This window comes from Anoplopoma fimbria, chromosome 14 (genome assembly GCF_027596085.1).
Source record: "Anoplopoma fimbria isolate UVic2021 breed Golden Eagle Sablefish chromosome 14, Afim_UVic_2022, whole genome shotgun sequence".
NCBI classification, from domain to species: domain Eukaryota; kingdom Metazoa; phylum Chordata; class Actinopteri; order Perciformes; family Anoplopomatidae; genus Anoplopoma; species Anoplopoma fimbria.
Window position 1 is genome coordinate 10,579,623 of NC_072462.1, and position 27,214 is coordinate 10,606,836.

General features: G+C 42.8%; 1 protein-coding gene across 1 annotated transcript in view; it reads left to right on the plus strand.

The window, feature by feature from the left end:
* LOC129102586 (LIM/homeobox protein LMX-1.2-like) overlaps positions 1 to 21,117 on the plus strand; it is a 44,929-nt gene extending 23,812 nt beyond the window's left edge. The window contains exons 3-8 of the mRNA XM_054612803.1: positions 13,702 to 13,934; positions 14,142 to 14,317; positions 14,725 to 14,802; positions 17,535 to 17,601; positions 19,736 to 19,903; positions 20,960 to 21,117. Coding sequence (XP_054468778.1) covers positions 13,702 to 13,934; positions 14,142 to 14,317; positions 14,725 to 14,802; positions 17,535 to 17,601; positions 19,736 to 19,903; positions 20,960 to 21,117 — 880 coding nt within the window. The remainder of the gene's footprint in view (positions 1 to 13,701; positions 13,935 to 14,141; positions 14,318 to 14,724; positions 14,803 to 17,534; positions 17,602 to 19,735; positions 19,904 to 20,959) is intronic.
* Positions 21,118 to 27,214: the final 6,097 nt, after the last annotated feature.

Here is a 27,214-nt window from a genome sequence, read left to right on the forward strand (position 1 = left end):
TGGAGGGAATGTCAGACTGAAGATGGTAACGGAGTGTAATGTTCGGACAATTCTGTCAATATATCAGGAATGATTTTCAGTGCTTACTGATAAGGAGGACGCTCCATTTCATCAAAAGACTACTTTAATGAGACAAGAGTTGGATGAACCAACTGTCAATCAAATCAGTCGGAGAAGAGCGAAAACCTATTTTCTATCGATAAGAGCTTTCAGCGAAGTTCTTTGCTCTTTTTTGGATGAAGAGACAATCTCCAGTTCCAATAGAACTAATGCTATGGCAGCATCTAAGCTAACCTCTTTGGAAGCCGACTTGTTTTTTAGAACCAACAGTCACCTCTCTGTCGTCACACACCTAAGCCATAATCCAGCTGCAGTGCAGGGTGAACAGGTTTGTGCTTTGTGTTTATTTGTAGATGTGCATCTGTGTGTAGAAGAGGGTACCCTCATCCCTTTATACACACACCCCAAAAGAAAGCAAAGAAAAAACACACCACCCCAGCCAGGACTGCTGCCAGCCATATATTCCATGATGCATGATTCTTGCATGACCTCTGGCTGTTTGACTTTGAGAGGCGTAAATCGTTTCAGTAGTAACCATGTGAGCTATTGTACAGCATTAGATCCCATCAGTCCCCTCCATCAGGCTGATGAAGAGAACATTGCAGCGTCTGCTTCTGTCCTCTGTATTTCCATTTCCTGCATCTGCAGCTCTGCCTCTTGGTGAGCAATGACCTTTGAGTTGACTATTACTGTACTCCCCAATTTAATATAATAATAATATTCAATATTCTGTCTGGTTGGCATTCAGTTTGTCGTCGGCACATTTGTCCATATCGTGAAACTGCGCTAAGATAAGGTATAGGTAAGAGCATCAGAAAAATCTAACTAAGTTGGATAAAGTAGCAAAACAAGGGGGAAGTCAAACCTACAGACAACGTTTAAATGTGATAATAGAGGGGATTAAAAGAGCATACTGAATTAATAAAACTAGGTTCTGAATATGCCATCGATTACTATTGGGGCCAACTCAGAGTAGTGACAATGAACTCTGGGGTGTCTACTTTTTCTTTTCAAGAAAACTGCAACAGGAATTTTAGCAAGTTGTTTTCTATTAATTGCAATGCTCGTGTCTCTCGGTCCCCACGTTGCAAATTGGTCCCCATGGCAAGCGTGATATGTAAGGTGATGGACCCCACCAGGACAGAAAAACAAAACACACACTCTGTGTGAGAGGAGTAAGAAATCCCCCATATAGAGATGAACAAAACTATTGTAGCTGCATGTGGAGCAGGATTCTCTCCTCTCACTTCCTTTCCTCTCCTGTCCTCCCATTCCCTTCCCATTTCCTCTTCTCCCTTCTCCTCTTCTCCCTTCCCTTCTCTTCTCATCTCCTCTCCTCTCCTGTCTTCCCATTCCCTTCCCTTCTCTTATCCTCTTTTCTCCTCTTTTCCCTTTCCATTCTCCTTCCATTCCCTTCCCATTTACTCCTCTCCCTTCCCTCTCCTCTCCTCTCCCTTTTTGTCTCCTCTTCTCTCATGTGGTTTGCTTCAAGGACCTTTTTTTTGCTTTGTGGTGCAAATGTCTAGACAGTATGCCAATCAGAACAGACACACGCACACACTTGCACAGTAAGTTACAGAGCTGTGTTTTAGGTAGTGTCGCTATTGTTATTGTTCGGCCCGTTGTCATGGGAACTACACTCAGAGACTACCGTCTTTTTCTGTGTCTCTGTCTCATTCTCCAGTCCTGCTGGTCTGTTTGTCTTGCTCTCTAAAGATATTCTATCTTACTCTGATGGGAGAGGATTGAATAGCTTTGCCTTAGTGTTGCACTGGAAGCTGGGTGACCCATATAACAACACATTCACACTCCCGTCAGTGGTCAGTGGCCCTAAACTTCAAACTATGACGCTCATGTACTTAGTTTCACACAGGACAAGAACTCCTGGGTAAAGATCCTGTTTTTATTTGAGCCATTCACCCTCCCTCATATGCAGACTATCTCACTTTTTAGACTCCATCAGTGTCTCTGAGCGTCTTACACTGATGTGGATGGCTTTATATTGGAGTTAGCTGCAAGCCTGATAACTGACAAACATTGGTATCAGACGCCCGATGGCACCGTCCAAGCTTCGGTATTTGATCAGTTGGGAGTGAAACCGGGTTGTGTTTAAATCTATATACCACCTGATTCACAACTGTCCACTGCTGGGTTTTACAACTGTATGTCAGGGTCATCCAATTTGCATTTTTCTTTTGTTTCACTGCCACCAATTGGACCTGAGGATCTCCTGAGGACCCTCCTGGCTGTGGACTCACCCTCCTTCACTTTCTTTGACTCTCTCTGTGTGGTACTTGGCTTCACATTTTGTTCTGCTTTGTTGCCAAGAGAAGGCAATCGCAACTTCAGCTCTCTCTCTCTCTCTCTCTCTCTCTCTCTCTCTCTCTCTCTCTCTCTTCTCTTTACAACACAGCTCTGCTGTATCGATGGAACAGACAATCACCTCCACCTGCTGTTTAAACATGGAGCGTACCTGATTGATACTACAGTTTAATTTGATAAAGTATACAGTGCATTGGGCACACTGCTTAGTCTTGCTCTGCAGTCTTAAAGCAGGAAGAAAAACCTCAAATTGTACTGTAGATAAGTATGTACAAACAAACACATATATAATAAGCATGGAAACATAATTTCCCTTAGGCATGGATACACAAGATTGTGAGGATCCACCCGTCTCACGCAGGCAGTCCACCACCACTCCATCACAGACAAGATTTAATATCATATAACCTGCCAACGGCTGTCATGGCAACCTGCTTTTACCCGTAATCCAATTTTCCCACTGTCCCTGAGCTCTGAGGTACAAGTCTCCGTTCTCTCTATTTGTATCTTAAGTCGCCTTCATATTAGAGAGTATTGCTTTAGAATGAGCAGTTGGCAGTTTGAGTTTGGCTATTGATTTGTTTCTTCATGAAATGTCATAAATCAATTCTTGGTCATTATTAAGCTTATCCCAACCTTTAAGCCAAGGTACCAGGGGGGATGGAAGCCTGATAATCAAACAGAAATTGACATTTGATGTGTTTTCTTTTTCTGCATGTCAATATATTATTTCAAACTGTTGTTTTTGCCACGAGTACTTTCATACAAAACAAAATATTATGTGGCCTAAAAGCAATGTAATTTTATTTCGCAACAAGGCTGATTTTTCTGAGCTTTTGCATCGCAAATTAACCAACCACATTGAATCCCAACTTAGATTTATTTTCAACTGTACTGTGAAGGTAGAAAGAACAAGCATTTCTTTCAAATCCCAATCATTTTTGTTTTTAATAGATACAGAGCAAGACAGATCACATCAATTATGCACACACCTCTTGGAAATAGAACTACGGTAGATATCTGTTTTCTTACAGGCTTGCAGGTAAGTATACATACTCAGATTTCTTGGCGCGTCGATGGGTTGGTACATGGTTATGGGTTGTGGTCTCAAGTACCCATGTTTGTGTGTAAACAATTGAGGAAAAAAAGTAACTGAAATGTTATCGCTCCAGCATACAATGATATTTCAGACAACAGTGTTCTTCCAGCTTTGTGGCAACAGTTTGTGTTTGTCAACATGACAATTCACAAAGCCAGATCTATAAAGAAGTGGTTTTCCCAGTCGGCTGTGGGAGAACTTCACTGAACCCTTTCCAAAACCTTTGGGTGAACTGGATTTGGCCAACAACAGTGTTGGACCCCTCACTATTGCTCGTGTGGTTGAATGGGAGAAAATCCTTATAGCTAGGTTCCAACATCTGGTGGAAGCCCATGGTGTCATAACCACATCTTTAACCATCACATATGGCAAGAATTGGAGGATTTGGCATATTTTGTTTGGGTGTCCACATACTTTTTAACATGTGAATGTACATAGCGTACATGCAAGGATAGAATGGTTTATTTTCTTATCATATTACTCACACTTCCCAAATACTTCTTTTTCCAACACCACCACCCCTGATAGACTGCCTCAGTGCAAAGTGAACCTCCAGAAGGTGAATAAATGAGTGCATCTGATTGATTGCTGAGATCATTTCCCTGCTAACAAACATGTTGAAGTGAGTCCCCAGAGAATCCCGAGGCCTTACTCTGACTTCTTGAGCTTTGACTGAGCAAACAGCACATCCCCACTCTCTGAATCCGGCTTTTATTTCCCTCTGCCTCCTTCACAATCATCTTTTGATTATGCCTACTAATTAAACCTCCAACAAGCTGCCACCCGAAGCCGCCACCCAGCCTCCTCCTTTAGGTCACCCGGCTCCCTGAGGAGAGAGAGCAAACAAGAGAACAGTGAAGGAACACACACAGTCTGTTTTTTCTCTGCTTCATCCTTTCTCCACTCCTCTTATCCTCTTTAATCCTGTACCTCTTTATGCTTGTTAAGCCGCTGGAGCAGTGTGGAGGCATAGGGCACAGGGCCAGGGGGTCAAGGAGGCTCCTCCAAAGAGGTGGCCCCTAGCAGTGGTGGTCCAGGTCCTCACTAAAATCAACCGCTGAGGACTTTTCATGAATCCTCTGTTGGAACAAATGTTCGCTCACATTGAAAGCTGCACCAAATAATACTTTGATATAACCAAGATTAAAAGTCTAGAGCCTCGGTAGAAGCTGTTTGTTTAAGTTTAAAGCCTCGCTAGCTGCTCCTTGAAGCTGCGAGGTTCCGTAGGCCCCACGTGTTGGACAGAACCACCAGCAGAATGCTAAGGTGAACTGTTCCTATTAATAATACGTTTGTCCAGGGAAAGCTCAAAGGGTCCTTAAAGTCAAAAGGTTTATCCTCTTGGGAGCATACAGTGCTCTGTATATTTCAGGAAAATCTGCCCGCCGTCCATGTTGGCCTGTGTGCAGCCCAGAGTTACTGTTTTCAGCAGTTATTATGCTTACCTTCCAAATAGTTAATATATGGCTAAAGACAAAGCTTCTAGCAGAGCTCTAAGCGCAAGACAGAAGGAGTGTATTTTTACTCGTAAGGCTAAGAATAGCAATACCATCAACACTGAAGTTCATTCCAGGCAACACTGAGTATAATGATGACAAAAACCCCAGTCAGCAGATTAATTTTTTTGGCATGGTACGATTCTGGAAACCACGGTTTACGTTGATTGTGTTGTTTCTGAACCAAAAATATGTTTCTATACAGTATCACGCTTGAATAAACGCACAAATACTCCTGGTTAACATTAACAATGTGTTAGGTTTAGGCAACAAAACTACCTGGTAAAGGTTAACAAGAAGATCAGCGTAATAGCATAGCAACGTAACGTAACAACTGTAACGACGTAACTATTGTGGATAAATAACAAACGCCATTAGTGGACTTTGTCACGCAGTGTTATGTAACAACTGTAAAGTCAACATTTACTTTTGATTTCACACAAAACATTAACAGAGGCCTCCTGAGTGAAAGTCCTGTGTTTGTATGACCCTCCCACCACCACTCCCACCGCTTGCGTTAAATTGATGGCTTTAGCTATAGTCAGCTTTAATGTACACGCTGCAAAGCTTTCTGGGGCACAACCGCATGAAGCTGTTAGCCTTTTAATGTTTTTTTTTTGTTGTCTTTTTTCATATTTATGTGTTTCTCATTCTGTATGTGCCCTGATTGGCTAGAGAACAGAGCAGTGGGATGACTTGTGAAAATAAATTAAAACTAGATATAATACATAACAGATTGTCATTACTCTGTTATTTTCTTTTCCAGATCATAGAAACCATTTGAGCTTTCTGTAGTCCCATGTGTCAGCCATGTGTTGTTGAGTTATTCTGCAGCAAAGCTATTTGCATCATTATGAAAACCATGCAGCTGACCAACACATTGCCTCTGAACAGTTTCCTTTTGCTTACCTAACCAACCACAGTGTTGGAATGATTACAGCTATTGAGTTTTTACAACTTAACGTGTGAAAAACTGAGGACTGAGTTTAAAAGAAGAACATGAACCCGTAAAAACTGTTGTAGTGACAAATTTCTAATGACGCTTACATTTAGTAGTTCAGTTCACATCCAGCTGGCATTTTTTTTTTAAACAGCTCAATTTGCATGCTTCTTTGTCAGTGGAGATTACTTTTTTTAAAGGACAACACTTCATTTTATGAATACATCATTTCAAATGTATGTAGACTCTGTTAGAACAGGTACATTTGGTGAAATGCCAAACGACATCATCACATTCAAGCAAAACTCAATCTTCACAGCCACTAATGACGTGCCTGTAGTTTAAATGTAAAGGAGGGAGTTGGACAGCAGGGAGAAAGAGCTGTTGAATAGATGAGGGGAGTCCTACTCAGAGAGGAGGAGGAGGAGGAGGAGGAGGAGTGCAGCTGTCCAAACACTGAGCTCTTCTGTACCTGCCTTTAAGCTACCTCCTTCCTCCTCCCATCCCTCTACCCTGCCCTTCTTTAAACCTGTTTCCAGATCACACACCACCACTAACACCAGTAAGCCACACTATGATTATTTCCAAAATATCTAAAGTAAAGTGCATCAGATTTTATCAATGATTTATCCTTTTTTTGTTATAGCAGCCACTGCCAAAATACATTGAAATGAGTGATAAGACCTTTGATGCCCTCCAAGAATCTGCTAAAGAATCTTTCATTTTAAAAATTTAACAGATAGCTATTGCTTATTGTTTTGGATTATGTGCCACTTAGGGGAGTGCAACATGCTAAATACATGTACATCTGGATGTGTAAATGTGTGTCTATTTAGACATCTAAAAGACAAAGAGTGCTGGAGCGATTCGCTTACATAATCAACTTCCTCAACTACAAAATATGTGGATTTGAATAATGTGAAATACTGATCGTTTGTTAAATTAATTGTTATATTAATTGGGAGTACATTATATTAGAATAATCAATACATTAGTCATTAGATTAGTTGGCTAGTGGAAAAAATAATTGTTAGATTAATCTATAAAAAAAATCATAGGTGCAGCACGAACACAGAGCAACATTATCATTCATAGTGAGTGGTGTTTGTTTCCAGCTGATGATTGTGACTAATATTCACTCTCCTTTAGCTCTGCTTACGTCTCCACCAACCCCTGAGCTGCTAAATGCTCCACTATGTTCACCAGCTGGTCTCCAACTGTGTCAATATGCTTTTTTCTTCTTAGGAGATAGTGTTCAGTGGCTTTATCAGAGCCCTTTTACTGATACCAGTTCTGCTGCTGCTGAAAACCAGGTTAATGAGACTGAAGCAGAACTGTTGTGTGCCGTGAGACCAAAAGATTAAGCTGCAAGTCACTATAAAGCTTCATAGAGCTGAGGGGAACTGCAGAGTCAGTAGAAAATGATCTGTCGGTTCGGCACAATGATGAAGAGCTCTCACCAAACCTATGCGATTTGATCTATTGTTAATATAAAATTGTTAATTGGTGAAGCTTTAAGTAAAGCTATGTCTGCCTCTATAACAACAAACTTGGTAGGGACATAATCGAACCCCCCCAACATACAATCTAATAATAATAACATAACAACCATGATAACGTAACTAACTATACAGTAACTAAACCTAACCAAGTAGTTTTGTTGCCCAGACCTAACCTTTTTTTTTTAGAAGATGCATGTGACTAGTGGAAATTGACACCGGTTGCTTGAATTTCTTAGGAGAACGCACAGAGGTATAACTTTTTGTAATATATCATACTAACCGGTGTATGAGATATACGTTGAATATTTAATCAGGACCAGAAAGAAATCTGTGTGCAGTGAACAAAACCCTTTCAGTTGTCTAGAGGATACCGTTACAACTTTTGTGAGACTTTGGTTGGCATATTGTAGCAAAATAAATGAAATATTGTTGACAGTGAGTATTTTGTACAATGTACATTCAGGGAAAACATTTTACTATTGCAGTAAAACAGTTTAGGGATCCATTAGTGGACATTTACTCATTAAATTATTTACTGCTGCTAATTCGTTAAAAGGGTAATCTTTAAAAGAAAGTGTGGGTGATGTTGGTTGGTTGGTTTGTGACCTGATGTGTGTAACCTCCACAAGATGTGTAACAGGCAGATTGCAATAAAATTAGCTGAGTGCCTAAAATGTTCTGTTTGGTCAACTACATAGTTATTTCTGAATATCTCGCTTTTTAGAAAATCAGTCAGTTTGTTACAGTCAGAACCTGACAATTTACCAACGTCCAGTCCAGAGCAAGGAGGTCCAGAAAAGAAAGGTTCTCTTCACTTCATAGAGCGCCCCTCCACCTCAACAAACACAAACACATTGTTAACAATTCCAAAAGACCCCCCCTCTCTCTCTTTCGTCTTTTGTGCTCTGTCCTCGTTTTCTCTCTCCTTGGCTTCTCTTCTCTCTCTTCCCGCTCTTTTGGAAAGCTTTCTCACTTTTTCTCCGAACTGTCAGGAGGAACACTGTTTCTATAGAGAGGCAAAGTACCTCCCGTTCCGGAGTCCCCCATGGGACCTTATTTCAGAAATTATGTGTAATGTAGCCAACCGTGAGCTACAATTTGTTTTTGATGATCATTTTTTACTCTTTTAATTGCTAGCAAGCTAGGTGACTTGGCTATGTTCCAGGCACGTAAGAGAAAGAACAAGCAAGACCATGTTCTTCAGTGAGTACATCTCACCTAGAAGTACAAAACATATGGGCATCGTAGCTTCAGGGAGCGAGATGATACTTTGGTGACCTTTTGTCTCTCAATGTTAACGAGACGGCTCACTCCAAAATCTTACCTGTAGTTCTATTTACCAATCTAGATTACTTTGGTGTGAGTTTCCTTGTTTTTGAAATGACCAATCATAAAGAAATTTGGGGGCTGTAGAGATCTGTTATGGCTGTAGCTGTAGCGGCTCGCAGCTAACAGGGGTAACATTGCTAACAGGGGTAACATTGCAAACAACAGCAACAGTTAATCCGAGGGGTAACCAGAGGGTGAGTTTACACTTCCGCAACAGTGTAGTCTACCCTCAGTGCACAGCAGTGGACTTGATCTAGCCACTGGCACGTGCGCTTACGTGCACTAAAAAGCATGCACTTTGAAATTGAACCCGATTCTTTCTATCTGAATCAGCCATTTAAGAAGGCCTCATTTGGGCCAGTTACAACATCCTGTCACATCCACAGAGAGCTAGAGGGGTTAAATGAGTGCTAAGGGATAACTCATATATTAAGCTTGAACATATCTGCCTTCTTTTCTGGTTTATGTTTTTTCTATGTGGGATGAATTTACAGCATACACATATGCAGTAATTACACAGTGTTTGCCATGGAAAAAGTGTTGTAATTGTCACACTGTCTGCTTTTTTCATTGTTACTCTCTCTCTCTCTCTCTCTCTCTCTCTCTCTCTATCAGAGGACTTTGTGTTAATGCCAATTCATTTTTCCCACTTGTGTTTTTGCCAGCTATGTTCTGTGTCTTTGCTGATAAGGATGTACCAATCTGCTGATATTTCTGGAGAAGCGTACCTGGAATTTCTTTTTTCATTGAATTTCACAAATTAGCTGAGTAAAACAACAGATTACAATGTGTGATGAATGTAATTGTAACTGTGTGGTGAAAGATGATATTACATTGCTAATCATGGAATCATTTCATCTGCAGAAGGGAAGTCAGATGAAGTTAGCAACTTGATTAGTAACTTCATGCCACTGTAGAACTGTGACTGATCAGGTCTCTGGGGGAAAACAAATGTAAAAGGAAGCACCAGTGTCCACACACCAATGAAACCGTAGAAAGTTAGCAACAGATTTCAGACTTCTCTGCTCGTTCATTCTCAAAACATAATATAACCAGTCTCTATCCATCCATCCATCCATCCATCCATCCATCCATCCATCCATCTCCTTCCGCTTATCCGGGGCCGGGTCGCGGGGGCAGCAAGCCAAGGAGGGTCCTCCAGATAGTTCTTCTCCCCAGCAACACTTTCCAGCTCCTCCTGGGGAACCCCGAGGCGTTCCCAGGCCAGACGAGATATATAATCTCTCCAGCGTGTTCTGGGTCTACCCCGGGGCCTCTTACCAGTTGGACGTGCCTGGAAAACCTCTAAAGGGAGGCGTCCAGGAGGCATCCTGATCAGATGCCTCAGCTGGCCCCTTTCGACGCGAAGGAGCAGCGGCTCTACTCCGAGCTCCCTCCGGATGTCTGAGCTCCTCACCCTATCTCTAAGGCTGAGCCCAGCCACCCTACGAAGGAAGCTCATTTCGGCCGCTTGTATTCGCGATCTCATTCTTTCGGTCACTACCCAAAGCTCATGACCATAGGTGAGGGTTGGAACGTAGATGGACTGGTAAATCGAGAGCTTTGCCTTTCGGCTCAGCTCCTTCTTCACCAAAACGGTCCGGTACAACGCCCGCATCACTGCTGACGCTGCACCGAACCGCCTGTCCATCTCCCGCTCCATTTTACCCTCACTCGTGAATAAGATCCCGAGATACTTGAACTCCCTCGCTTGGGGCAGTGACTCACTCCCAACCCAGAGGGTGCAATCCACCGTTTTCCGGAAGAGAACCATGGCCTCAGACTTGGAGGTACTGACTCTCATCCCGACCGCTTCACACTCGGCTGTGAACCGCCCCAGTGCGTGCTGAAGATCACGTTCTGAAGAAGCCAACAGAACCACATCATCTGCAAAAAGCAGGGATGCGATTCTGAGGTCCCCAAACCGGAAACTCTCCTCCCCCGGCTGCGCCTTGAAATCCTGTCCATGAAAATCACAAACAGGATTGGTGACAATGGGCAGCCCTGGCGGAGGCCAACACGCACTGGGAACAAGCTCGACTTTGTGCCGAGTATCCGGACACAGCTCTCACTTTGGTCATACAAGGACCGAATGGCTCGTAGTAACGAACCAGGTACCCCATATTCCCGCAGTACCCCCCACAGGACTCCCCGAGGGACACGGTCGAAGGCCTTCTCCAAGTCCACAAAACACATGTAGACTGGATGAGCAAACTCCCATGCACCCTCCAACAGACCTGCAAGGGTAAAGAGTTGGTCCGCTGTTCCACGTCCAGGACGGAATCCGCATTGCTCCTCCTGAATCTGAGGTTCGACAATCGGACGGAGCCTCCTTTCCAGCACCCTGGAGTAAACTTTCCCGGGGAGGCTGAGCAGTGTGATACCCCTATAATTGGAGCACACTCTCCGGTCCCCCTTTTGAAAATGGGAACCACCACCCCGGTCTGCCACTCCACAGGCACTGTACCCGACTTCCACGCGACAGTGAAGAGACGTGTCAACCAAGACAGCCCAACAATGTCCAGAGCCTTTAGCATCTCCGGTCGAATCTCATCCACTCCTGGCGCTTTGCCGCTGAAGAGCTTTTTAACTACCTCAACGACCTCCGCCAGGCATATGGACGAGACTTCCCCTGAGTCTTCAGACTCTGCCTCTTCCACAGAGGACGTGTTGGTCGGGTTCAGGAGTTCCTCAAAGTGTTCTTTCCACCGCTCGACAATATCCCCAGTCCGGGTCTGCAGTTCTCCCCCCCTGCTGAGAACAGCCTGAGAAAAGCCCTGTTTCCCCTTTCTGAGTCGTCTCACGGTTTGCCAGAACTTCCTTGAGGCCATTCGAAAGTCCTTCTCCATGGCCTCGCCGAACTCCTCCCACACCCGGGTTTTTGCCTCAGCAACCGCCGCAGCTGCAGCCCTTCTGGCCAACCGGTACCTGCCTGCTGATTCAGGAGACCCTCGGCCAACCAAGCCCGAAAGGCCTCCTTCTTCAGCTTGACGGCCTCCTTCACCGCTGGTGTCCACCAGCGGGTTCTTGGATTGCCGCCACGACAGGCACCGATCGCCTTCCGACCACAACTCCTAGCAGCAGCTTCCACAATGGAGGATTTGAACATGGCCCACTCGGATTCCATGTCCCCAGCCTCCCCGGGATGCACGAGAAATTGTTCCGGAGGTGGGAGTTGAAGACCTTGCGGACAGGATCCTCAGCCAGACGTTCCCAGTTCACCCTCACTACACGTTTGGGTTTACCGGGTCTGTCCGGCAGCCTCCCCCGCCACCTGATCCAACTCACCACCAGGTGGTGATCAGTTGACAGCTCTGCTCCTCTCTTCACCCGAGTGTCCAAGACATACGGCCGCAGGTCTGATGACACAACTACAAAGTCGATCATAGACCTTTGGCCTAGGGTGTTCTGGTACCAAGTACACTTATGAACCTCCCTATGCTCAAACATGGTGTTTGTTATGGACAGTCCATGACTAGCACAGAAGTCCAACAACAAAGCACCACTCGGGTTCAGATCGGGCAGGCCGTTCCTCCCAATCACACCCCTCCAGGTTTCTCCATCGTTACCCACGTGAGCGTTGAAGTCTCCCAGAAGAACTATGGAGTCCCCAGTCGGCGCCCTTTCCAGAACACCACCCAAGGACTCCAAGAAGGCCGCGTACTCCGAACTGCCGTTTGGTGCATAGGCACAAACAACAGTCAGAGACTTTCCTCCTGCGATTCCCAGTCGCAGAGAGGCGACCCTCTCGTTCTCCGGGGAGAACTCCAGAACAGCGGCGCTCAGCCGGGGGCTTGTGAGTATCCCCACACCCGCCCGGCGCCTCTCACCCTGGGCAACTCCGGAAAAGGAAAAAGTCCAGCCCTCTCCAGGAGTTTGGTTCCAGAACCGGTGCTATGCGTGGAGGTGAGCCCAACTATATCTAGCTGGTAGCGTTCCACCTCCCGCACCAGCTCCGGTTCCTTCCCCGCCAGAGAGGTAACATTCCACGTCCCTAGAGCTAGTCTGTGATGCCGGGGTCAGCACGCCCAGGTTTCCGCCCCAGCCTGCCGCCCCAGCCTGCCGCCCAGCTCACATTGCACCCGACCCCAATGCCTATCCCTGCGGGTGGTGGGCCCACAGGGTGGCGGCACGATGTAGCTTTTTCGGGCTGGGCCCGGCCGGGCCCCATGTGCCAAGGCCCGGCCACCAGACGCTCGCCGGCGAGCTCCCCTACCAGGTCTGGCTCCAGGAGGGTGCCCCGGTTTCCCTATTCCGGGCGAGGTGCCACAACCTTGTATCGTCCGATTCATTGAGGTTTGGTGAATCGCTCTTAGTCTGACCCCTCCCCCGAGACCACTTTGCCTTGGGAGACCCTACCAGGAGCTATTGCCCCCGACAACACAGCTCTCAGGATCACTATGGCACACAAACCCCTCCACCACGATAAGGTGGCGATTCATTGGAGGAGTGGCGATTCATTGGAGGAGTCTCTATGTCCAACTATAACCAGTCCACTCAGCCTCTTTGTTCCACCTTAACCAATCCGCTCAGTCTCTCTCTCTGTCCCAACAGGCTCATCAAAGTTTTTTGGCATGTTAGCTAGACCTAGCATGCACCTGTTTGCCATGCAACATTAGGGGTGTCTTTGATTTAGTTCACTTAAATGAGTGATTAATTAAGGTATATGCAATCTTTTTTTTTAACTATGCCAAGGTGCAATAATGCTAACTACAACCATTACTCAACCCCCCACCCCCAATCTCACCCAGTCCATCAAGACTTTTTCATGTACATTTTGTTTCGACAGTAAATGTAACTTTCTTCTCCCTCACCTGCACCCTAGTGTATAAATAAAGCTTTGTGACAGTGGGCCTCAGGTCCACTGGGAAATTATGTTTTGTGGTTATTGAAAACTTTCCCCATCATACATTATTCATGGTTAAAATTCCTCTCTCTCCTGTGTGTCCCCAGGTTGTTTGCCACCAAATGCAGCGGCTGTCTTGAGAGGATAGCCCCCACAGAGTTGGTAATGCGAGCTCTGGAGAGTGTTTACCATCTCGGCTGCTTCTGCTGCTGCGTCTGTGATCGCCAGCTGTGCAAAGGAGATGAGTTTGTTCTGAAAGAGGGTCAGCTGCTTTGCAAGACTGACTATGAGAGGGAGAGGGACCTGCTCAGGACAGTCAGTCCAGACCACTCGGACTCAGGTAACACTGGGGATACAGTGGTAGGCTATAACAAACACAGTGACTTCTGAAAACGCATCCTAAGAATGACCTAATGTACTCATTTTGATGTCAGCGATTGTTCCTCATTAGCATCATTACAGAGAAGACACAAAACTGCACTCAAGTCAAATCTGCAGTAAAATTAAAAAGAAGAATTGTGTTTTGTTTATTTCTGTCTGGTGATAGATAAGAGTGAGGATGAGGATCTGGATGTGAAGTCAGAGAAGTGCCCTGCCGCAGGAAAAGGCAGCATGGACAGCAAAGACCCTCGTCGGCCGAAACGGCCACGCACTATTCTCAACACTCAGCAAAGGAGAGCCTTCAAGGCCTCCTTCGAGGTGTCCTCCAAACCCTGCAGAAAGGTGAGCAGAGAAGATTGAGTAAAGTGAAATATGTCAATGAAATGATGCACTTATCAAACTGTAGAATGGCATTCTAAAGCTTTGCTTGGTGACCAGATTGGAAGTATCACCCCCTTGTTTCTGTTCTGTCATTCCTTTTTTGAAATCTGGAAATCAAATTAAGTTACATTGATAAAGGAAGTTAAAAGGAACAGCTGTGATCACTGCAGTATATTTTTTCAAAAACATTTTAGAACGGCCAAGACATTCTGATCTTTACATTGACAGAAGTCCAGATATCAAGAAAAAAAATGTAATGAAAATAATGCCTGTCTGATATTTGGGAAATATGCACAACGTTATGATGCACACATATGATATTAATGTGTGAAAATGGCTGATGAGATTTGCTGGGCTGTGACTTGCAGGTGAGAGAGACCCTGGCTGCAGAGACAGGACTCACTGTACGGGTGGTCCAGGTCTGGTTTCAGAACCAGAGAGCAAAGGTCAGTAAACCCAAAACATTTTATCTCCCAAATCACAGAATACGGCTGCTTGGTCAGTGGCCTTTACACTCATTTTGGGACATGTCATGGAGGGCATGATAGTCTCCGCTTGTAGTGTAATTTCAAAATAAACTTCCAAAGTATATGTTAACCCAGTTTTAAGGTTATCTTGGTTAGGTTTATCAAAATAAGATGGTGTTTTGGGTTAAGTAAAGTATGTTCCTTATTTAAAATAACTACATTTGTTAAGTACTATGGTAAAGTCAAATGAGTAAAAGCTGGCTTGGTTTCACACAGGACCCATTCAGCAGTCTCTTGGGTGGAAGTCCTGTGTTTGTCTCTGTATGTCATGTATGTATTGGAAGCACCATGTCTGTTGTAATGTCCACCAAGTTGGCCTACCTAATATGTAACAAGACACGATCACAATGCTGGCAGAATTTATCTCATTTTCCAGATCTGGATCGCATGTGAAAATTGGCTCTTAATGTCTTTTTTTGCCAAAAGTGCTTAATGGTCTAAACCAGTTTTACATCAGTTAAGCTTCAGTGGATCAAAAATGTATAATCTACTATTTGCTTGGCTCGGTGGCATTTGGGAGAATAAGCTTGTCAAAGTCTGAATAGCCAATAGGCCTTTTACTGAAGCCAGTTATCAGTCCATAAGCAAGTCACATAGTCTACAATATATCAGTCCATGCTGAAATGTTTGTTTAAGATTGGTTATGTTGTAATGGTCTCTGGTTTACCACTTCTCCCCTTTTGACAAAAATATAAGACGATCAATCAGATTCAGTGGAATTTCTTATCAGCAGGGAAAAACTGCTCAGGACACAGACATAAAATTCCAGTACCTATGCCACCAGTTGGCTCCTTTATATAGCCACCTCCACCCTCTGTCAGCTGAAAATACACATAGCCTCTGTTCTGCTCACAGACACAACTGCTTGACAGTATATGAAATACTAAGACGATTTTGACACTGAAAGGAAGTCTGGGAATACTTAGATTTATTTCTTATTATCATGAAATTCGACGTCCAGCGCCAAAGCAACAGTGAATGTGTCTGCTAAGTGTTGTGTGTGTATCTCAGCCGGATATATATTATTACTCTGTGCCACAGAGCTCTTACAGTGTCACACAAATTGAAGTGAAATATTTCAACTAGACGAATATGACAAATGCAAGAATTTCAGGCATTCGCCAAGCATCATTCGTTCCCCCTGACGTGACTTTGTGTCCACTTGCATCTTAGCATTGTCTTTGTAAGTAATCCCAGCTCACTACTCCTAATGCTAAGCATGGGTTAAATGCAATGTACCTGTACGTATATGGCGTCTCAATGAAGTTTAGGAGAGTATTTCCTCATTGAAAGAATAGCAAAGAACGGCACTGACGGATTTTCTCTCTCCTCTCAAATGGCTTTGGCAAGAGTTTGATTGACAGATGGTTCATCGAATCATCTGCCAATCATTTTTTTGAAAGAGCCTGCCCTTTCCCAAACTGTTTCCAATGACTGGCTTCTCAGATGGTTCTGTGTAGAAACAACAACAACCATCTGGCGTGCCAGGTTAGTAGAGCACCATTGTTGTTAAAAACGCATCAGTGAGCTCCACTGTTGCACTGGCTGACATGTTGCTTCATTACCATGAACACACACACTATAGTTTATTTTGACTCAGTCCCACACACACCGTCCTGCTGCCACAAACTCTCACTAGAGCACCAAATGTGGATAAATCCGCCGCTGAAAAAAGTCCCCAACAAATGCACTATTTCTTCCTGTTTGAGTGACGTTTTATAAAAACTGCAGTGACCAACTGTTTTAAGAAACTACTGAGAAACTAATTAAACTGTATGTTTGTGAGGTATGTTTTAAAGTTTACATCTGCAGTGTGAACCAATGGACTTGGGTCAACAGGGTAGTGAAATCAAGTGTTGGTTTAGGACTGTTTATGGGATTTGTTAACAATAATTCAGGATGACCACTCATGTCAACGTATTATCTTTCTCTATATTTTATCCTCACTTTTTCCCAAATAAAGTGCTGCTGGAATGAGCCCTAAAGCCCAGAAATGAGTTCCCCAAAGTCAATGGGTTTTTTTAATTGGTTTTTGGTTGGATGCCTTTTTAAACAAACTTAAGATATTTTAATGTTTTGTTCTTTTTCATAAAATATGTCAGTTAATATTCCACTCTTGAGTTTTTAAATTCACATTTGTTTACCACAGAGCTTATTTGCTGCAAAAATCCATAACCCAATGGAAAAATCACATTGGCTTTTTTGTTGAGGGAACCAGTGATATGCTAATTTCCAAGTTGGCCTACAAATATACGTCCTCTCTGCAACACACTCTATTGATTAAGTTGTTTTATGTCTCTTTATTTATTCGATTGTCCATAACTATATATTTCTTGTTAGAAGAAATGAATACAGGCCCATCGGTCCATTCCTTCTAAGCCCCACTTTACAATGGTCTTCTTTAGATTACAGTATTTCATTGAGATGTAAAGTTGTCATGTTTCTTGTGGTTTCAATATATATATATATATATTCTGACGGAATCCCACAGTTATTTATGTTTATACTGTACATATTATTTATTACACACCTCAAACTTGTACATGTCACATACATAATTCAGAGGTTTACAAGTGAGCCCGATGTGAGTGTGTCCTCAATAAATGCCTGTCAGCCACGTACCATGCTTTTTACTGTTAATGTACTTACAGATGAAGAAGTTAGCCCGCAGACAACAGCAACAGCAGGAGCAGCACAACAGCCAAAGGCTCAGCCAAGGTGAGGAATGATCTGTGGTATATACTGTACTGCTTAGCTGCTTTCTCTAAAAAAGCACAATTGATGTCCATCTGCACTATGTAATCTGTCGATTGTAATTGTAAGGACAGCGGTTACTGAGTGCTAGGTAATTTATGAATTATTTGGAGAAACAGTTTGAAATATTACAGTTATTGGGGGACCAATAAACAGCAAGGAGTCACTCTGCAAACACTTCCAGTTTTGTAAGCTTTAGAATGAGTCCCATACTCTGAAGCCAGAGTGACATCTCTGCTGGTATATATGAGCTTTTCCCAACAGCGGAGCTGTAAAGTGTGGTCCACGGCCATGATTCTCGCTGCAGCACAGCTCCTCATAGCTAAGGGCTTATTAACACTGTGGTCTCACTGCGTATATGAGCAGACAGTTTAGATAAGTGTCTCAGAGCTTTGCCAAGCACTGCCTCTATCTGTTCAGGGACTTCCAGCGTGTCAATATTGGCATAGCAGCAGGGTTTATTATAGTGGAAACTGCTGTTGTTAACCAAATGAGCTAAGCAAACCGGCAAACGGGGGTTGTTTGACATTGATGTTAGGATGAGATGAAGCCTCACGGATGACTGGTGTGATATCTTCAAGATCAAACAGCCAGTCAGTTTAGACAATGCATTTACAGTATATGCTCTTTTAAGAAAACCATTTGTTGTGCCGCATTTGTGGTGTGTAGAAAAAAAAACATGGATAGAGTGTATGTTTGCAACTTTGTGGATGTTTGCTGCTCAACGCACCAGAGAAAGAGAAGCATGTCTTTTTTAATATATGGAATTACAATAATGCATCCATGGCTGCCTGTAGTAACTTACTTCATGTTTGGCATAGATAATAAACATTAATTCATATATATTCATGATATAATTAAAATTGAAGGCTTTTACAAGAACAGCTACATGTTCTGCTTTTACTACAAGCAACCACAATGCATCCAGGTGATGGTCCCAAGTACACGTTATACAGATGTTCTGTTTGTTTACTTGTGGTCATTAGGTTGCCCTAGTTAGAGCAAAAAATGTTATATTTCACAATAACACAATTAGTTGATTGAATTGATTTATTCTGGGGGACTACCGCAGCCCTTAGACCATGTCTTAGCCCACTAATGTTAGCTAGCTAAGCTAGCAATTTTAAATTTGCCCCTTCTGTTGGAGCAGCTGAGCTATTCATAAATTCCTATCAAACATCTTAGACGTTAAAAGTCACGTTACAAAGAAGCCAGATCAGCTAAGGGTCCTGCCTTTACTATGACATCACACATTATGATTGGCTGTATGTGGGAGAGGCTTGTGATTGGCCATACCCTTCTAGGGTAACACGAACGCTAACGTTAGCCTAGCTATGACGCTTACAACCGCTAATAACTTAACAGGCCGAGAAAGAGAACTTTTGTTCTCGTAGTCCGAGTTAGACTACCCATTCAGAACAACAGGAAGCCTAGCATATCTGGTACCTACACCGGTATTCCCCTGGAATGTGTATAGGCATGAAAACCCAAGATAGTTTTAGGTTTACCAAGCAGGCAGACTACAATTTTGAGGGTTTTACTGAACACAGCAGCTATCTTAGCTGTAGCCATAGATCCCATTCACATAGACGAGCTCACACACCCTCCAAGTCTTAACAACTCAGTGAATGCTGTAGGTGTACCCATTGTAAATCCAGCAAAATGTATTTTAATACAAGAAGAGAAAACAACAACTGTGGAGTAACTGGGAGATGTGTTTCTCCTCTTACGGTGCTCCCTGTGCCACGCTAGAATGTCCCAGACTAGTCCGTCCACTTAGCGCAGAGAGACCAAACTGATAATAACCCTCCATCTAACTTCCAGTAAGACAGCGAACAAGCCAACTCCCAAATGTCAAAGGGGGAACAGTAACGGTAATGTAATTACCCTACTCGTTACTGAAAGAATGACTCACGTCACTGTAGCTTTACTGTAGCTTGTTAGTTGGACAAGAGGTTTGGACGAAAATGGTTTACACAGTTTCAGTGAAGACGAGATACCCTAACAAGTAAAGGAAGACAATTTGCACATGTGGTATGTGACCACTACTCCTGAGAGTTGTAACCCTGCTCACACTTGTTTCCACTGACTGTTGCAGAGGTGATGTCGGGTTCTATGGAAGGCCTGCTCAGCTCCTACTCAGGACATCTACCTCAAAACCAGCAGCAACAGTTTGTTTCCATGGAGCACAGCGGCTACAACACTGACCCCTTCCAGCAGGGCCTCACGCCACCACAGATGCCGGGTGACCACATGAACCCCTACGGTGAGCACCACATTCTATAATGGCCATAGCTGTGGCCTTTCTTTTATGTGTTCTCTGTATTCTCCTTGTTTCCTTTCAACACTTCCACCAACAAGGAACAGGTCACGGATAGATAAAGTTAGCTGATAAAACCCGCTACAAAATGGAAACATTCAAGGCTCTATGGAGGAGTGGATGGAGCAGTGCCCATCTTCAGAAAAAAACCCCACACCTGCTAAACGATATGCAGTGCCAAAAAAAAAGAGAAGGTTGTCTGATGGGGTCATGACACCAGAGAGATTCTGTGGCCGTGGGTGGCCTAGGTGAAACCTCTCTGCAGAGCTATTGGCAATTGAAACATGGGGAGTGGAAAAAGCAACCAAGCTTCGTAAACGATAGTCATCCTACTGACGCTGGACAGTTTTTCAGTGGTTGTACAATAAACAGCAACATAAAGATAATGAAAATAAGAGCCAAATAATAAAATCAATATAACGCTAGTCTGTTATATATATATATATATATATATATATATATATATAAATATGCTAGCTACTAGTTTTCATTCCATAGCAACCCCTGCTCCATAGCAACCCCTGCTCCATAGCAACCGCCTCGTCAGTACAGGCAGCCAACCAGGGAAGGCCCATTCTTTTTTTGAACATTATTATTTATTAATAAAAGACTATTCAACTTAGAATGTGTCTATAATTTTCACATGGCCATCTCTGATGATCGTCTTATAAAAGCAATAGCTTGCTTAATGAAGTAACAAGGAAGCATCCCAACAGAGAGCTATCTCCAACCCCAACACTCATTGTTAGTGGTTTATGGAATTAACTTTATGGTTGAGTCTCACTGTCCAATACATTGCCACAAAGATGCAGCAGGCAGCATTTTTATATTGCAGTAATACAATATGTCAGGTCTTGTTAGCTGATTGTGCAGTTCTTTCGTCCCCCCATGGCCAATAATATCAAAGCATCTAGCTTTAAGTAGAGATATATGTGTCAAAGCTGCTGCTCACTACCGTGGCCGTTGTGTTTGACTCCACAGTTTCCTCTCTGCTCTCCGCAGGCACCGACATCATCTTCCATGACATGGACAGTGACACCTCTCTGACAAGTCTGAGTGACTGCTTCATGGCCACTCCAGACGTAGGTTCCTTGCATGCTCAAGCGGGGAACCCAATAGACCGCCTGTACTCCATGCAGAGCTCCTACTTTTCCTCTTGAGAACCCACCATCACTGTTGGTACCAACCAACCCACCACACCGTAATTCCAGGCCACGAACATAGAGCCACCATCGGCAAAAACCCAAGACACATGTCCTGTAAGACGTGAATCAGTAAGGAGGGAAATGTGACTGCAAGGCCAAATCCACCAAATATACCTGACTGACCTCCATCAGCCAAAGGAAAAGGGAAAACTTGAAACTTAGACTCCGATGCCACCCGCTGTCTGCGTGGGTTTGAAGCAGTGGGCCTCCATCTTGCATTTCAATCGGGTTAATTTTGTTGGATGTCCACATTTGTACAGATTTCACAATGGAAGTGTTAAATAATGCTATAACATTCTGAAAATGTTGTCCAAATCAAACTGTGTCACATTAGGGTCCATGTTTCTCAGTATGTAAAATAGTTTAATATGTTCTTTAATAAGTTTGTAAGTTGTACGTTTTTTATGGGACAATTAGGCAAATGTAGTTTTGGTGATGTGATATTAACCGACTACCAAGCTCTTTTGGTGTAAAAAAAAAAAAAGTGAGCCAACTGATTGATACCTGTTGCAGAATGTATATAATGTTCTAGATGTAATTACTGTTCTTCAGAAACATTCAATTTTGCATGTTAGGATAGACCAATTTATTTATTTCTCACCAACGTGCTGGTAAACAATAAATCAAGAAATTCTATTTAAAAAGGCAATATGATACCATTGTCAAGTACAAAAACCCCATCCTGATTCATTGATTATTTGATTCTGCTATTTATCATGTTATTTGCATTGATTAATGAGTGTTTAAATTACTATTGCTTTGCTATTTATTTTTCCATTGAGATCATATGGACATTGTCAAGAGGGCATTTTAGATTTGCTAACTTATCAAAAGTGTGAAATAAAAAAGAAGCATTCTCTCGAATGAATGTCGTCTTTTGTTTGAATACATCAGAAACAGTTCAATGAACAAATGCAGGTGTATAGCATGTGGATTTTGTACATGCGAGAAATGCCCAGATGTATAGTAGATAAACAAGAATTTCTGAGTTTGAGACGTGTGCTCTATTGGCATATAATCGTCCCAAAATGCTCTTCAGACTGTGCAATGGCTGACAAAAATTGTGCATACGTATATACAGCAGGTAAAATAAGTATTGAACACGTCACCATTTTTCTCAATAAATATATTTCTAAAGTTGCTATTGACATGAATTTTTCACCAGATGTCGGTAACAACCCAAGTAATCCATACATACAAAGAAAACCGAACAAATAAGTTCAGAAATTAAGTTATGTGTAATAAAATGGAATGACACAGGGAAAAAGTATTGAACACATGAAGAAAGGGAGGTGAAAAAAGGCATGGAAACCCAAGACACCAGCTGAAATCTATCAGTAATTAGAAAGCAATCCTGCCCCTTGTCAGTGCAAATTAATATCAGCTGGTTCAGTCCCAACTGATGGCCTATAAAAAGGTGTCTCATTACCAAGGTGTCACACAAGAAACATCTCATGATGGGTAAAAGCAAAGAGCTCTCTCAAGACCTTCGCAACCTTATTGTTGCAAAACATACTGATGGCATTGGTTGGGGCCATAATCCGGAAGTGGAAAGAACATAATTTCACCATAAACCGGCCACGAACAGGTGCTCCTCGCAAGATTTCTGACAGAGGAGTGAAAATAATTATCAGAAGAGTTGTACAAGAGCCAAGGACCACTTGTGGAGATTTATTTAATACTTCGTACAAAAGCCTTTGTTGGTAATGACATGGAGAAACTAGTCGCATGCGTTGCTCAGGTGTGATTTTGGCCCATTCTTCCACACAAACAGTCTTCAAATCTTGAAGGTTCCGTGAGCCTCTTCTATGAACTCTGACCTTTAGTTCTTTCCATAGATTTTCTATTGGATTCAAGTCAGGTGATTGGCTGGGCCATTCTAGCAGCTTAATTTTATTTCTCTGAAACCAATTGAGAGTTTCCTTGGCTGTGTGTTTGGGATCATTGTCTTGCTGAAATGTCCACCCTCGTTTCATCTTCATCATCCTGGTAGATGACAGCAGATTTTTATCAAGAATGTCTCGGTACATTTTTCCATTCATCCTTCCTTCAATTATATGAAGTTTGCCAGTGCCGTATGCTGAAAAACAGCCCCACACCATGATGTTCCCACCTACAAACTTCACTGTTGGTATGGTGTTTTTGGGGTGATGTGCAGTACCATTTGACCTCCAAACATGGTGTGTATTATGGTATCCAAAGAGTTCAATTTTGGTCTCATCTGACCAGACTATATTCTCCCAGTATTTCACAGGCTTGTCTAAATGTTGTGCAGCAAACTTTAAACGAGCTTCAACATGCTTTTTCTTCAGCAATGGAGTCTTGCGTGGTGAGCGTGCATACAGGCCACGGCGGTTGAGTGCATTACTCATTGTTTTCTTTGAAACAATTGTACCTGCTGATTCCAGGTCTTTCTGAAGCTCTCCACAAGTGGTCCTTGGCTCTTGGACAACTCTTCTGATAATTATTTTCACTCCTCTGTCAGAAATCTTGCGAGGAGCACCTTGTCGTGGCCGGTTTATGGTGAAATGGCGTTCTTTCCACTTCCGTATTATGGCCCCAACAGTGCTCACTGGAACATTCAGAAGTTTAGAAATCCTTCTGTAACCAATGCCATCAGTATGTTTTGCAACAATAAGGTTGCGAAGGTCTTGAGAGAGCTCTTTCCTTTTACCCATGTATGGATTATTTGGGTTGTTACCGACATCTGGTGAAAATTTCATGTCAATAGCACCTTTAGAAATATATTTACTGAGAAAAATGGTGACGTGTTCAATACTTATTTTACCCGCTGTATATATATATGTATAATTTCAAAGCAAGAACAACACACAAAACATTGTAAAATACACTTGTTAATTAATTCATTAATGACTGCTTACAATAACTTATAATCACATTTTAATGCATTATAACAGTGATAATAATTACATATAAAAACATTATAATCTGTCACAACTATGGGAATTATAATACACTATGATACTTGGAAATTATTTTACAGTGTTATAAGCTGATTATAATGTTTGTTTTTTTACAACGCATCATAGTCATGGATAATGTTACCAATAATTTAAATTTGACTTAAAAATACGATTACACATATTTAGTGAAAGAGGTAATGCTGATTTACATTTGTAATAAACAATTTTCATTCGACCGCAGTGTGGACCGGTAACGTTGTGATCGATGTGACGCAGACGTATCGTTTGAGTGTATTAAAGTGTGCTGGTAATGCCATACTTAATTGTTCATTTAGTACACAGTATGCAGCACATACTAATTGAGTATGTACTAGTACGCAGCATGTTAGTATGAGTGTTTGAACACACTGTATGACAAGTCTGCATTAGCTTTACCACTTAGATGTTGTGATTGCTGCTTTGGATGGACCAACAATACAATCCAAAAATCCAAAAATCCTGATATGTTGATGTTTTTTGAGGGAAGCTTGCCACAAGCTGGATGTAATGAAACAGTCAGCAGAAAAGGTAGATGGGAAGGAGAATGGCAGAGATAAACGACGAGTAAGGAGAGAGTCAGATTGCAAAGAGTGAGGAGAAAAAAAGAGGTGGGGAATTCTCAGGATTCAGTAGGTGAGAGTTTTTGCCCGAGGTGAGCAACAGCGTGAGATGTTAGGCAACACCTGGCCGGCTCTTCCATCATTCTGACAGCAGATCAGTTCGACATTTGTGCTGCGCCTCGTTTCTTCCAAGCCTAACCTGAGATCTATCTTGATAAGCAACTGCTTTTTCTCAGAACTGGTTGTTTTTTCTTATTTGTTCCCCTCTCATCTACTGCACTTGAGTACCCTGAAGGAGGAGTGCTCTCCATTACTCATCAGTCCCTTCTCCTTTCTCTCTCCTCTGGAAACAAATAGATTGTATGCAGGGTTACTTGTGGTTCCTAGAGTATATAAAAGTAGGATGGGAGCCAGAGCCTTCAGTTATCAGGCTCCTCTTCTGTGGAACCAGGTTCCAGTTTCAGTCCGGGGGGCAGACACACTCACCACTTTCAAGAGCAGGCTTAAGACCTTCCTTTTTGATAGCGCTTATAGTTAGGGCTGGTTCAGGTTCGCCTTGGTCCAGCCCCTAGATATGCTGCTATATGCCTAGACAGCCGGGGGACTACCTAGGATACGCTGAGCTCCTCTCTCCTCTTCTCTCCCTCCTTCTTTATGTATTAATCTCCTATTTATGCACATTACTGATTTTGCTTCTTCCCCGGAGTTCTTGTGCTTTCTCGCCTCGCAGGTTCCCAGGAATCGGGGTTATATTTGGACTGTCATCGTGCCACCTACTGAGGCCCTGCTGACACCCACTACTACTACCACTATCATTATTAGTCACATTACTATTATTATTGCCTGTACTATTACGCTTATTGACTTGCTTCTACCCTGGAGTCTTTGTGCTTTCTCGCTTCGCAGGCTTCTATAAATCGTGGCTGTACCTGCACCGTGGATGTGCATCCTGCTACGGCCCTGCTGACACCGACTGCTACCACCATTATTATTATTATTACTAGTCACATTACTATTACTATTACCTGTACCATTAAGCATTTTAGCTTTACTTCCACCCTGAAGCCCTTTTGCTTTCTCGTTCTGCAGGTTTCCATGAATCGTTGTGGTACCTGGACCGTAGTCGTGCCGATTATTATTATTAGTCACATTACTATCCCTATTTTCATGGCTATAATTCTACTGTAATAATTGCTGCTGTTATTATAAGTAGTCTTATTATATGAATCATTTATGTCATATACATTGAATGTGTTGTATCTAAGAACTGTTATGCTGCTCATTCTGTACACATGACATCTATTGCATTCTGTCCATCCTGGGAGAAGGATCCCTCCTCTGTCGTTCTCCCATAGGTTTCTTCCTTTTTTCTCCCTGTTAAAGGGGTTTTTTAGGGGAGTTTTTCCTGTGCCGATGTGAGGGAAGGACAGAGGATGTCGCATGTGCACAGATTGTAAAGCCCTCTGAGGCAAATTTGTAATTTGTGATTCTGGGCTATACAAAATAAACTGAATTGAAAACTGAATTGTTACGCTGACCCTAACTAACCCTACATCAGAAGCCACAACACTATAGTATTATATATGCCTTTTCACAATCTGTAATCCCCAATTCACTCATTCTACTTAAAGTTGTTAGATGGAGCTATATGGGCTATAGGCTTTAATGGTCAATACGATTTTCAACATGTGAAATGTGAATTTATTGCAACGCTGGTATTTTGTTTGTAAACTTGTGGAAAACCTGTGATCTGAGATAGTCAACTTTGTAGACAACTACAAGCTGATCATATTTAGAATCATTTCTAAATATTATTTTAAAAGTACAAAATCTTATTGATTATTAAGTTAACCTAATAACTAACACCTCATCCTTTGTAGACTAAAGTTATAGCTGCATCGACCTTTACACTTTACACTTAATCTAAATTGTATTGTCTAAACTCTGACCCTCGGCCTAATCCTTTGGTTGCCACACATTCTGACCCTGGAGACATTTGATCCCTAAACTAATATTATACACACACACACACACACACACACACACACACACACACACACACACACACACACACACACACACACCTGGAGGTACACACCACTTCCATCGGCCCAGACCAGTTCTGCAAACTCCTACACCTCGGATTTGAATCCAATAACACCATGCAGTGTGATTTCCCTTCTGGAGTTTATATCTGGCAGGTGTACATGGACTATCTGCTTCACTTAAAAAGTACATGCAGTTCACGTACCTCTCAACCTGGTTTCATGACTGACAGACGGCAACAATATTTACCCACCGCGTAACAAATCCCTTCCTCCTCCGTATGAGCTGTGAGTGAGCATGAGTGGAATAACTCCCATTTGTTCCGCCCCAACGAGCTGCTGGATGAAAGACAAACAGCTGCCTCTTTGCCAAACAATTGATCATAAAAAAATTGATGCGCATACACGGCAGCACACAAAGACAGCTCATGGTTTGAATTCAGTCAGGTGGAAGGCACAGAGGGAGACAGATGTCAGTGGCTTT